At 39.0% G+C, this 13010-nt stretch overlaps 1 protein-coding gene across 1 annotated transcript in view; it reads right to left on the reverse strand.

Annotated features, from left to right (window-relative positions):
- Window positions 1-1105: 1105 nt before the first annotated feature.
- Window positions 1106-13010, reverse strand: part of IL13RA1 (interleukin 13 receptor subunit alpha 1) — a 65485-nt gene continuing 53580 nt past the window's right edge. The window contains exon 11 of the mRNA XM_036304388.1: window positions 1106-3704. Coding sequence (XP_036160281.1) covers window positions 3612-3704 — 93 coding nt within the window. The 3' untranslated portion in view covers window positions 1106-3611. The remainder of the gene's footprint in view (window positions 3705-13010) is intronic.

The raw sequence follows: 13010 nt of genomic DNA on the forward strand, positions 1-13010 counted from the left end.
ATTTCCTTTAATTATCACAACCACCATTTGCAAAAGCTGTACTAATATTAAACTAAGTGCATGGCCTTATCAGAAAAATAGCCATACTGAGAACAGCAGGGAAGCTTATCTTATCTAATAAAGAGGGAATATGGAAATTGAACATCACACAGTAATGGTCAAAATGGCTGCTCCCACAGCAGAGGTGGAGGTTTCCGTAACACAAGATGGCTGCGTCCACAGCAGAGGCCGAGTTCCCATAATGAGCCTTAACAAGCAATCAGCAGGGACCTGAGGCTGTGTGGCCCTGGGCCAGGGCAGGGGACCTGAGGCTGTGCCCCTGCGCCTGGTGGGGCTTGACAGGGGACCTCAGGCCATGCCCCCCACCCAGTGGGGCTTGACGGGGGACCTCAGGCCACACCCCCCACCCTGGTGCCAGGCTGGGGGACCTGAGGCTGCACCCCCCTCCATGCGGGGCTTAGGGAACCTCAGGCCATGGCCCCCGCCCACAGGGCTTGACAGGGAACCTCAAGGCATGCCCCCTGCCCTGGCCTGGGCCAGGGAACCTCAGGCTGCGCACCCTGCCCTGGGCCAGGGGACCTCAAGGCGCATCCCCCTGCCCGGGCCAGGGAATCTCAGGCTGCGCCTCCTGCCCCAGCGCAGGGCCAGGCGACCTGAAGCTGCACGCGCACCCCCCCCCCACCCAGTGGGGCTTGACAGGGGTGGGACTGTCCAGGTCTGGATCTAACCCAATGGGAGTGGGGCAGTCCAGGTCTGGGTCTCGCACGATTTCGAGGCACACATGGGTGGGTGGGGACTTGACTCTGGTTCCTGTGGCGCACCCCAGACTCTGACAGGAGGAAGATTTTCATATTCATTTTACTAATTTTCTTTCATCTCTGACACTTCTATTATAGAGAAAGGGCAAATAGCAATATTAAAATATTTCCTCTAATTAATTCCCTTTTAATGTGCACGAATTTTGTGCACCAGGTCACTAATGATAAATGATTGTAAGATAAAATAGCTGAGAAAATTTCACATTTATTCATTTAACTCCATTCTTTTCTGCCACCCACTATTCATAATACTTTCCCCAAAATAATACCAAAGGAAAACATTTGAGTGACATATAAAAAGACAATATTTATTTTATTCAAGCTTTTCTATAAGAAGTTAAACACAATGACCCCTAGTTGAAGGCATTACAAAAAATGTTAACATTGTTTCACATATCCCTTTAGTGCCCAGATGAAGAAAACACTTATCAGAATGAAAGAATAAGAATGTACATTCTTACAGTAGGTTTACTTAGGTATGCGGGGAAAAAAAATCCATATAGGTCAGACATAAAACAGTAATGAACCTACTAGTTTCCTACAGGTGATGAGAATCCCACTGATGTACAGGATGGGGCAAAAGTACATTTACAGTTATGAGTACACAAAACACAGTTTATTTTTGTATTATTATTGTATTATTTTTCATATGAACAACTGTAAACCTACTTTTGCCCAACCCTGTATTAAAGTCTCCAAGAGCTCCCAAGTCCTGGGGATCACTCTTCTGCAATTAAAATACAGCCATAGCTAGCTAATCCCATAACTCACTATCCCCTTTTCCCTCAACTATTTTACTACCCCCCAAAATACTATTTTACTGCTAAAAAAGGAGGATGAAAACAAAATACAATTTCTCCACTCCCAGGATGCATGACTATCAGCATCAGTAGCTCCTTGGGTAATAAGAATATCAAAGCACACCCTCACTGCATTGCCATCTAAATAGGGTAAGAGGAAAAATGGCTTTGGGTGAGGCATTTCAGTGTTCTGCTTCCCAGAATTATAAAAGGCCTGGCTAGGAAATAATCTCATTCCTACAAGGGAAAACCAAGTTTTGTTTGTTTGTTTTTTGTTTTGTTTTTTTGTGTGTGTGTTTTTTGTGTTTTGGTTTTTTTTAGAAAACAGTAGAACAAAGTGGAACATCCATGCCTGTCTTCCAGGCTCAATCTGACCTCAAAAATAAAAGCACAGGGAGGCAACAGCTTGGCATCTACCCTTGCTCTGAACCCCAATTTTCTCAGAAAAGCTGGGGACACAGTGCTCCTCTTCTGCAGTGCAAGCAGGTTGCTACTTTTCCCCAAACCTGTGAGGAGCGGGGATCTCTGATCTTCCTTCCCCTAACAGCAGGAATTACAAGTAGCACCATCTGGTTAATAGAAATGGTTGAACGTTTGGAGAATTGGTGATACAAATTTCTCAAGTTGCTACTAGTAATCTAAGTCTATCTTTGTAAGGAGAGAAACACTAGGAGGGCAATATCATTTCCATACTTCTTTAAATTTGGAGGAAGTAGGGATAGGGGGAATATATGTTGTGGGGATGGGTGAGAATGGAACCCTAACATATGCAAAAAAATGCATACAAACATTGGAACCTTGATGCTGGCTAGCTATACAAGACAAAACCTAATAACTATTTGTGACAGTAGGGAAAAGAGGGAAACACAACTATTCTTTTTATCAAGCAAATAGCAAAGTTCTAAGTGAAGATAATATCTCCTTTCTATTTAGAAACTATGTAGAGAAATAGTAAATGCTGAAAACCTTCAAATAAATGTAGACCCACACAGAACTTACAAAATATGCAAGAACTTGTCATTGTTTCTCAGTCAACTCACACTACCTGAGATAAAAATCACTCCCCGCTCCTCTAGGTATCTGAGCAGATTTATATTCTAATATCCATTGAGAGGGGAAATCAGGTGTGGGGACTAGGCAATTAAAAGGTCTGAAAAAGGACTGGTGGAGAAAAAGAAAGTAGTAAGAACTGAGGAGTGGCAACCAGGTTGTCAACCCTTAGATAGAGGTGCCTCACACCTGGGAGCCTAGCACAATCTGGACACATAGTAAATACTTGATTTGAGCAGTAGAGGTGAAGAAAAAACAGTATATCATTGGAGAATGCAGTGGTTCAAATACTAATACCCAGCAAGTCATTCTGCCTCTGCTGCCCTTAAAAGCCTGCAATGGCTCTGAAAGGTATTGGTAAAAGAAGCTGCCACTGTTTTTTCTGTGGTTGTCATCATCGTGGTCAACACTAATGTCTGGGCCTTTCAAAGTAGAGGAAAATGCTGCTGAAGGGATAATGATTCCGGACCCTTACAATTTGATAGTCACAAACATTACTGAATGGGATCCCAAACAAGAAATAACAGATTTTTTTTCAATTTTGTTTGCTAAATGGTCTCTGTGACTCAAGTTTGGCATTAGCATTTGCACCCCAAAATGAGTATCCCCACAAATAAAATTTGTTGGTATTGTTTGACAAAACGAATACAAAGCAGGCATAGATCCTTAAGAAAGTTGTCACAACTCTTGATAAGATTAATTCTATTGGCATCATTGCTTTTTGCTTTGTCCCCTAGTTTGAAAACTTCACAAAAGATGCCTGCTTTTACAATTCACTGAGAATAACTCCCCTCTCTTCTCCAAGAAGCCCATTATTTTTAGTTTTTCGGTGAGTGACTCAACATAAAAGCCTATGGCTCTTATGAGCTGCCTGTTTTTAAATGGTCCAGTAGTTTCAGTTTCCATTTAACAAGTTCTCAGATTGAATGTTAAATGATCCCCATCACTGAGAGGTTCTCTTCAGGTTTTCTATCAGCACGACAGAATCGGTTTCTTCTTTGATTTGCTTCTCATAGATGTCATACTTCTTCCAGTGCTGGAAGAAAGGAAAAAACACAGACACGATGACTTTTCTAAATAATGTTCTTTCCCTGAGTACTCACAGCCAATGCTTATTTTTAACTTTACGTGCATAGAACCACGAGTGTGTGTTTCCTGTTAGGTGTTGCTGTTTTCTTTTTTGACCTAAGAATCTTCATATATTTGACCAATTAATGAAACAAAACAATCAGGAATTAACCTTAAAGAGAGAGAAAAAAAAAGCATGGGGTTGTTACGTGATATTGAATGGCCATCTTAAAAGAGAAACAAATTTAGACATATCCAAAATTAAAAACAAAGTCTTTTAAAGAAGAATAAAAGGGTGGTATACCTTTATTACTTCAAGTGTTTTAACCTTTGTTTTCTTACCACTCAAATTTGACCATTGCTCCAGAGACATATTGGGTTCAAAAAGTCAACTAGCATTTTAGTAAATGACAATATTAAATGTACCAAAAGTTTCAGTGCAGTTAAAACTTTTGAAAGACCTTGTATTAACAGTTCCACATAACACCATTTGCTAGAGTAGGGAATTATGCATAAGTTAAGCTCATCTTGAACTCAATTTAAGTGTGTCTCCTATGGTGAAAACCAATATCCTGGTCCTTGTCATCTTTACATATAAATCAAGGAAAAGGGTAAAACCTAAGCTCAGTACCCTCATCTGTAAAAGAAAGTTGTTAGACTAAACCAAGGCTCAGCAAACTATGGTCTAAGAGCCAAAGCCAGTAGGCCACCTGTTTTATTAAATTTTATTGGAACATAGCCACACCTACTTTTTTCTGTATTATCTATGTCTGCTTTCATGCTACAACAGCAGAGTTGAGTTGCTGTGACAGACACAAAATGGCTTGCTAAGCCCAAAATATTTTACTCAACCCTCTTTATCCACAGGTTTCACATCCACAGATTTAACCAACACAGGATCAAAAACAGTATTTTCAACACAAGGTTGATAATCCATGCATGTGCAGGGCCAATGCAATGTTCTGCGCCATCTTCTATAAGGGACTTGTGCATCCCAGAGTTTGGTATCTGTGGGGGGCCCTGGAACCAATCCTCCATGGACAACTGTACTACCTGGTCCTTTAAAGAAATAGTTTGCCACCCATCTTCCTAGATTATTTCTAGGCTCCTTTTCTGGTTTTATGTTTTATGGTTCTACAAGCCTCGAAAAGAAAATGGAAAGAAGAAAAACAGAAACAAGAGTAACAGTGGCCATTTAGCTGCCTCAGGTTGAGCAATTGGGGATGGACTGAGCAAGTAAAAACCATCCAGTCATAGAAAGCCTATGGAGGGATAAGTTGGGAAACAGTGCTTAAAACATCCAAATTAGTCTAAACAAATTATTTAACCCTGATGCTCCTGAAATAAGAAATATTGACAATTCCAAGTGCTGACAAGGATCCGGGATAACTGAATCTTTTATACATTGTTGGTGGAAATGTAAAATAGTACAGCCACTATGGAAAACAGTCTGAATGTTTCTTATAAAGCAAAACACATGCTTTACTGCATGACTCAGAAATCTCAACCCCTAGTGTCTAACCAAGAGAAATATGTCCACACAAAGACCTCTACATAAATGTTTATAGCAGCTTTATTAATAAAAGCTAAAAACAGAAGACAACCCCAAATGTCCCTGAATAAATGAATGGTTAAATAAACTGTGGTACAGCCATATCATGGAATACTGCTCAGTAATAAAAAGAAATAAACTATTGCTACACACAACAACGTGGATGTCTCTTAAGTGCATTATGCTAATTAAAAAGGCAGACTCAAAAACTATGTACTGCATGATTTCATTTATGTCACACTCTGAAAAAGGTAACACTTTGGGGCAGAAAACAGATTAGTAATTGCAAGAGTATAGGAGGGTCAGGGACTGAGGATTGACTGTAAAGGGGCAAAAGGGAAGTTCTGGGGGGATGATGGAAATATCCTATATCTTGATTAGAGTTGTGGTTATAAAACTATTTTCTAAAACTCTTCCAACTATAAACTTTTAAAAAGTAAGTTTTATTGTATGTAAATCAACAAACCTGATTTTTAAAAATGAGAAATACACAGCTTTCTAATAAAAATCTGAAAAAAATATATAACCTTGAAATAATGGCTTATTTAATAAATGGCACGAAGACGACTGGCTAAGCATTTGAAAAATAAAGTTAAATCCTACCTCACAGCCTACATGGATAAATTCCCTTTGGATCAAGATTGAAATATAAAAATCAAGTAATAGAAAAATATATTGGACAACAATTATATAAATCTGAGGTAGGAAAGGGATTTCTACACATAAAAAATAAAGGAAAATTTGATTGCATAAAAAAGAAAGAAATTTGTACATCATTAATGAGAAAAGCGGACACAGATGACAGGCCAAAGGATTAATATCTGATATATAAAAAAAGCTTTACAAATCATCAAAGAAAAGATGAATATTTCAGGGAAAATGTACAATGAACAAGAATTGTACAAAAGAATCAATTCAAGCTAAATAACATGAAAAAATATAAAAATTGATATGTAAAATTAAAACAAGATACCCTTTCCTCAGCTATCAAATTGGCAAGACTTTTAAAAAAATTATATTCAGGCAAAAGCATGGCAAAACAATCATTCAGACATACCACTGGTAGGTATATAAATTGGTACAACCTAGTTGTAATCTATAAATTAAATTTATGAAAAATTTAAATGTGTGTATTCTAGTTCCCCCATTTCTTTACTATGAAGGAATCACTCCCTACATACGTAACCAGAATGTCTAATAGCATATATTATATATTTTTATACATCAGTAAAATAGATCCACCTCATCTTCTTTAATCTCTGGATGACAATTTGTCAATATCAATCAAAGGGTTTGAAGACATATAATCTTCCTTGATCCAGCAATCTTACTTGTAACAATATATTCCAAGAATGTGATAGAATATATATGCTAATTTTAGCTGTGGAATGATGCCTATAATAATGAAATTTAGAATTCATCTTAAAGCCCAATAATAGAGACTTGGTTAAGTACATTATAATATATTCACACAATGGAATGCTATTTAGCCATTGAAGAGTATAATATAGGACCAGGGTTGGCAAACTTTTTCTGTAAATGGCCAGATAATAAATATTTTCAGATTTGAAGGCCATATAGTCTCTGTCCCAGTAACTCAACTCTGCTGTCGTAGTATGGACACAGTCATAGATAACATATAAATGAATAGGCGTGACTGTGTTCCAACAAAACTTTATTTATAGACACTGAAATTTTCAATTTTATATCATTTTCAAGTATCATGATAGGATTCTTTTTTAGATTTTTTCTCAAATATTTAAAAGTATAAATAGCATTCTTAGTTTGCAGGCTGTGCACAAATAAGTGGCAGGCAGCATTTGGCCTGTGGTGTATCATTTAGAGAGAAATCCTCGAAGAAAAGTGGTGGTTGGCAGGGTGTGTGTGTTTTTTAATGTTTTTATTGATTTCAGATACAGGAAGGGAGAAGGAGAGAGAAAGATAGAAACATCAATGATGAGAGAGGATCAGTGAACGGCTGCCTCCTGCACGTCCCACACTGGGGAATGTGCCCTGACTGGGAATTGAACCATGACCTCCTGGCTCATGGTTCATTGCTCAATTGCTGAGTCACTCCAGCCAGGCAGCAGGGTTTTTTAATCTCTCTAAATGCCACCATAAAAATCGCAAGTAAAAAAGTTAAGTAGGAAAGCAAAACCGAAATCCATGTACATAATCTACAACAAAATCAGATGAAAATTATTCCCCTGTGAACCCCGAAATATGAGTAGATGGGGACAAATTAGAGATAGCTACAAGAGCAAAATGGTATCAGTTATGGAAGAGTTTGCAGCAAGAATCAGCAGGGCATGTGATAGACGTGAGAACTGTGAAATAACTCACTCAAACCTCAGCAAGCTAATTTATGAACAACAACTAAGACTGACAGGGACCTGCACCTTTAGATCCCTGATATTATTTTATCAGGGATCTGATAAAGAGTGACTGAGCGCAAGCAGTCCATGGTACAGCCAGGAGTTGCCTGGGCCCCATGAACTCTCAAAACCATCTAAAACCCCCTTTCAAGGCAAAGTCCTATTCTGAGAAGAAAATGGTGGGAATAGACTTCACATGGGCCAGGAAAGGGACAAGAGAGATAAAACAGAAAATCCAGATAAAAGTAGAAGAGGCAAAAAGGAATTAGCTATAATTTTGAACAATTCTTAAAAATAATAGAAGATTGCCTGGACAGCATGGATCAGTGGTTGAGCGTCGACCTATGAACCAAGAGGTCATGGTTTGATTCCTGGTCAGGGCATATGCCTAGGTTGCAGGCTCGATCCCCAGTGTGGGGTGTGCAGGAGGCAGCTGATCAATGATTCTCTCTCATCTCTGATGTTTCTATCTCTCTCTCCCTCTCCTTTCCTCTCTGAAATCACTAAAAATATATTTAAAAATAACACAATAAAAGATGGAACTCTATAGCCATACAATTAGAAAAAAAAACCACTATCCTAAATCAAGCCTCCTAAAACTTCAGGGAAATTTATTTCATGTAAAAATAAGCAACAGAATAATACCTTACAGAATTAAAACGTGTCAGAAAGATATATCCACTAAAAATAATGAAAATTAAAATCTAATGTTTCAAAACTACATAAAACATATTAAGAAAAAGTTATATGATATGAAAGCATATATATAATATGGAAGAATATAAAAATTCAGAGTAAGAACTCAGACATGACATGATAAAATGCAGGAAAGAACAGTAAAATAATATCATTTCAGAAATGAAGACTAAGCTAGAAGAAACACAGGAGCAAATAAACACAACAGATAATATCTTAAAATAAACAGAAGATAAAAAGGAGGACTTTAAAAAATAATAACAAATAAAAAGAAATGAAGGTGCCCTGGCCAGGATGGCTCAGATGGTTGGAACATTATCCCACGCACCGGAAGGTTGCAGGTTCGATTCCTGGTCAGGGCACATGCCTAGGTGTGGGTTCGGTCCCCGGTTGGGACACCTAGGAAAACCTGGTCAGGGCACATATGAGAGGCAACTGATCAATGTTTCTCTCTCACATTGATGTTTCTCTCTCTCTCTCTAAAATGAAATATATCCTCAGGCAAGGATTTAAAAAAAAGGGAAGGAAGTTGATAAAAATTATTCAAAGGATGTGGCAAATATCCAAGATGGGCAAAGAAAACAAGGGAACAGAATAACTAAAGTCTCTAAGTGAAGAAATTTTTACTGAAATTTTAAAAATCTGAAACTACATACTGAAAGGACACACCATATGCCTTGAAAAATTAACCCAAAATGACCAACAACATCAAGTCATATTTTGGTAAAATTATTGGATTTTGAAGAAAAAAATCTTTTGACAACTAGACAAAAAACACCAAGTGTTTTAATACAGAAAGAAAATTATACTGTCAGCAGACTTTGGCAACATTTTATGCCAGAAGAAAACGTATGACACATTTAAGATACCCAAGGCAAGAATGTATGAGCAATAGATTTTATATCTAGCTAAAATTATTTTCAATTATTAATGCAGCAAACTCCATCAATGTGTAAATATTTTAGGGAAATGCTGGTCCTATGAATCCTTCCTGAGAAAACTTTAGAGCTTTAAATAAGCAAAACGACTGGAGAGACATAAAGACTGGTAGTGAGTATCAAATACATAACCACACAGATGAGGGCTATAAGAGCCACAATCCTATATAATAAAAGCGTAATATGCAAATCAACTGAATGGAGGAATGACTGGTCACTATGATACACACTGACCACCAGGGGGCAGACACTCAAAGGAGCTGCCCTCTGGTGGTCAGTGTGCTCCCACAGGGGGAGCACCGCTCAGCCAGAAGCCAGGCTCATGGCTAGCAAGCACAGCAGCGGTGGTGGAAGCCTCTCGTGCCTCTGTGGTTGCGCTAAGACCCCTCAAGGGATGTCCGCCTGCCGGCTTAGGCCCGCTCCCCAGGAACATCCCCCATGGGATCCCAGACTGCAAGAGGGTGGAGACCAGGCTGTCGCCCCCCCTCCCCCAGTGTGCACGAATGTCATGCACCAGGCCTCTAGTATCTATCTATCTATCCATCTATCCTATATAATAAAAGGGTAATATGTAAATTGACCCTAACAGCAGAACAACTGGGAATGACTGGTCACTATGACACACACTGACCACCAGGGGGCAGATGCTCAATGCAGGAGCTGCCCTGTGGTGGACAGTGCGCTCCCACAGGGGGAGCTCTGCTCAGCCACAAGACAGGCTGAAGGCTGCCAGTACAGTGGTGGTGGTGGGAGCCTCTCCCGCCTCCTCAGAAGCGCTAAGGATGTCCGACTGCACCTGAGGCCTGCTCCCCGCTGGCAGGGGAGTGGTTAGGGGGTGATCAGGCTGGCAGGGGAGTGGTTAGGAGGTGATCAGGCTGGCAGGCAGAAACGGTTAGGGGCAGTCAAGCAAGTGGCAGGCAGGCGAGTGGTTGGGAGCCAGCAGTCCCAGATTGTGAGAGGGATGTCCGACTGTTGAGGGGTCCCAGATTGGAGAGGGTGCAGGCTGGGCTGAGGGACACCCCCCCTCAGTGCATGAATTTCACGCACTAGGCCTCTAGTAGTATGTAGTGGCCTTACACATTGTCAATGTAGATACTGGACAACTTTGAAAATGGGGAGAGAATGGGGAGAACATGGAAAAATTGCTCTTTTCAATAATCATTAAAAATTATTGTCAAAAGTTCAGAAATTCCTTTAGCTTCACCTATTTCTTTCCCATCTGTAAATTCAAATAAAATGAAATATGAGCACTTTATTAAAACATATTATATGATTAGTTAAAAGTGTGGAGTGGAATATCAGGATGTCTGGGTTCAAATCAGATACTCATTGGTTAAATTTGGATCCTATCTCTGCTGTGTACTAGCAGTATAACCTTGAGCAAGTTACACATAATACCCCTGGTGCCTCATTTTCGTCACCTGTATAACGGAGATAATAGATATTGTAGATGAGGATAAATTAATGAGTGAAGTACCTCAAGAAGTGTCTGATACACAGTAAAAGTTCTATAAGTATGAACTATTACTATTGTTGGTATTGCCATTTCTCTATGTTGTTCATATAACATTAAATTCAGTTATGTATGGGTGGTAGGATTAAGAGTGACTTTATTTTTCTCTTTTGATAATCTATATTTCTAATTTCTCTATAATAAATATATATTGTTTTAAAAGAAATCATTTTAATTTTTTTAAATGTACCCTGAACATTATACTTTCATTGGTTTCTGGACACGAGACCCAATGCTTCGCTGTATTGGACAGGAATAAAGCAATCTGTTCCAGTGAGGTGAACAATGCAGCAGAAAAGGCTTCTAAGGATCCACTCATTTTTTTCAATTGCCTGTTCTCATTTCTGAAACTTGGGTACTCTAATTTTCACTGACCATTACCATCATGGCCTTTTCCTGAGCAGCGTTTCTATGACTATGGCCATGTACAGTAAAAGGAACAAAGGGACAGGCTCTGACCTATTCTTCAATTTTGTAAATTATGTCAGTCTAATTTTAAAATTAACTGGGGAATTTACATGCATATATACATGGCCCATGGACGCAGACAGTGCTATGGTGAAGGCCTGGGAAAGGCAGGTGCGGGGTGTAGGGGGGTCAATGGGGAAAAAAACAAAGTGGATATCTGTAACAATTTCAACAATAAAGATAAATGCTAAAAATTACCTGTAGAAAAAATAAGTCCACAAAATTACCAGTTCATAATTCAATTCTCACACTGCCGATTTTTTAAAACAAGGTAATCAACAATGGCCAAAGGTGAAAAACAGCATACATGAAAAAAAACAGTATTTAGGAGGCTAACACAACTGACTTTTAGTTGTAAGTCATCTAATCCCAGAAAAAAATAGTGTTTAGAGGCTTTTATATTTTAAAGTAATAAATACATTTCATAGGATACTGGAACATCAACTCTCAATTTAGGAGTACTTTCAAGATTTGTTTATTTCCCACAGTGGATTTTCCACAGAAATGAAGTGGGTTTCATGCACCTAAGCATCATGCCAAACATAGGCCTTTTGTATACAAGTCAAGCAATTACATGCCCCAGTCTTCTTTGGATCAACATTCACAATAGAAAGTTGTACAATATGAACTGTAGGTTCCCATGCCTTAAAACCATTGTAGCTTCAAAATGAACTATGGAACCATTTGAGGTGGCTAATAATCCAACCCCTCACTTTAAAAATTGATAGTTAAAAGGAAGAATTAAAGCCAAAACCGGTTTGGCTCAGTGGATAGAGCGTCGGCCTGCGGACTGAAAGGTCCCAGGTTCGATTCCGGTCAAGGGCATGTACCTGGGTTGCAGGCATATCCCCAGTAGGAGATGTGCAGGAGGCAGCTGATCGATGTTTCTCTCTCATTGATGTTTCTAACTCTCTATCTCTCTCCCTTCCTCTCTGTAAAAAAATCAATAAAAAATATATTTTTTAAAAAAAGGAAGAATTAAACATGTATCCTGCCTTTCGAGCAGCAACTAAATTTCAGAACAACCAAAGAGTCCAGTTGATGACTGAAATCAGTGCTTTATAGAAATGTACCATCTTACAAATGTAGATTAAATAACTGATGAGGAAAAGCATTATTTCACAACCCTAATGAAATTAGTGATTCAAGCAAGGATATCAACTGGCATAAAAAGCATTAGCTGAAGAGTTAATGGGGTGCAAGCATACCACCACACAGACTATCTTCAGGTGGCATTGGGGGGGGAGGGATAAGTGTAGATGGCAGGAGGGGACATGGTGTTGTCTTAAATGCAGTGGTCAATCTTAGCTTCATTAACAGTGGGACAACTGAATATTAATTATCTGCCTCTTGACAATTGGGACAGTTGGAAATTTTTAAAATTGGACTGAATATTAGATGATATTGAGAAATAAATAATGCTTAGCCCTAGCTGGTTTGGCTCAGTGGATGGAGCATTGGCCTGCAAACTAAAGGGTCCCAGGTTCAATTCCAATCAAGGGTACATGCCTGGGTTGTGGACTCGATCCCCATTAGGGGGTGTGTAGGAGACAGCCAATCAATGATTTTCTCTCATCATTGATGTTTCTATCTCTGTCTCCCTACCCCTTCCTCTCTGAAATCAATTAAAAAATATATAATAAAAAAGAAAGAATTCTTAAAGTGTGATCATGCTATTTTTCACCACCCTATATAATAAAAGGCTAATATGCAAATTGACCAAACAGCAGAA

This window comes from Myotis myotis, unplaced genomic scaffold (assembly GCF_014108235.1).
Source record: "Myotis myotis isolate mMyoMyo1 unplaced genomic scaffold, mMyoMyo1.p scaffold_m19_p_4, whole genome shotgun sequence".
NCBI lineage: Eukaryota > Metazoa > Chordata > Mammalia > Chiroptera > Vespertilionidae > Myotis > Myotis myotis.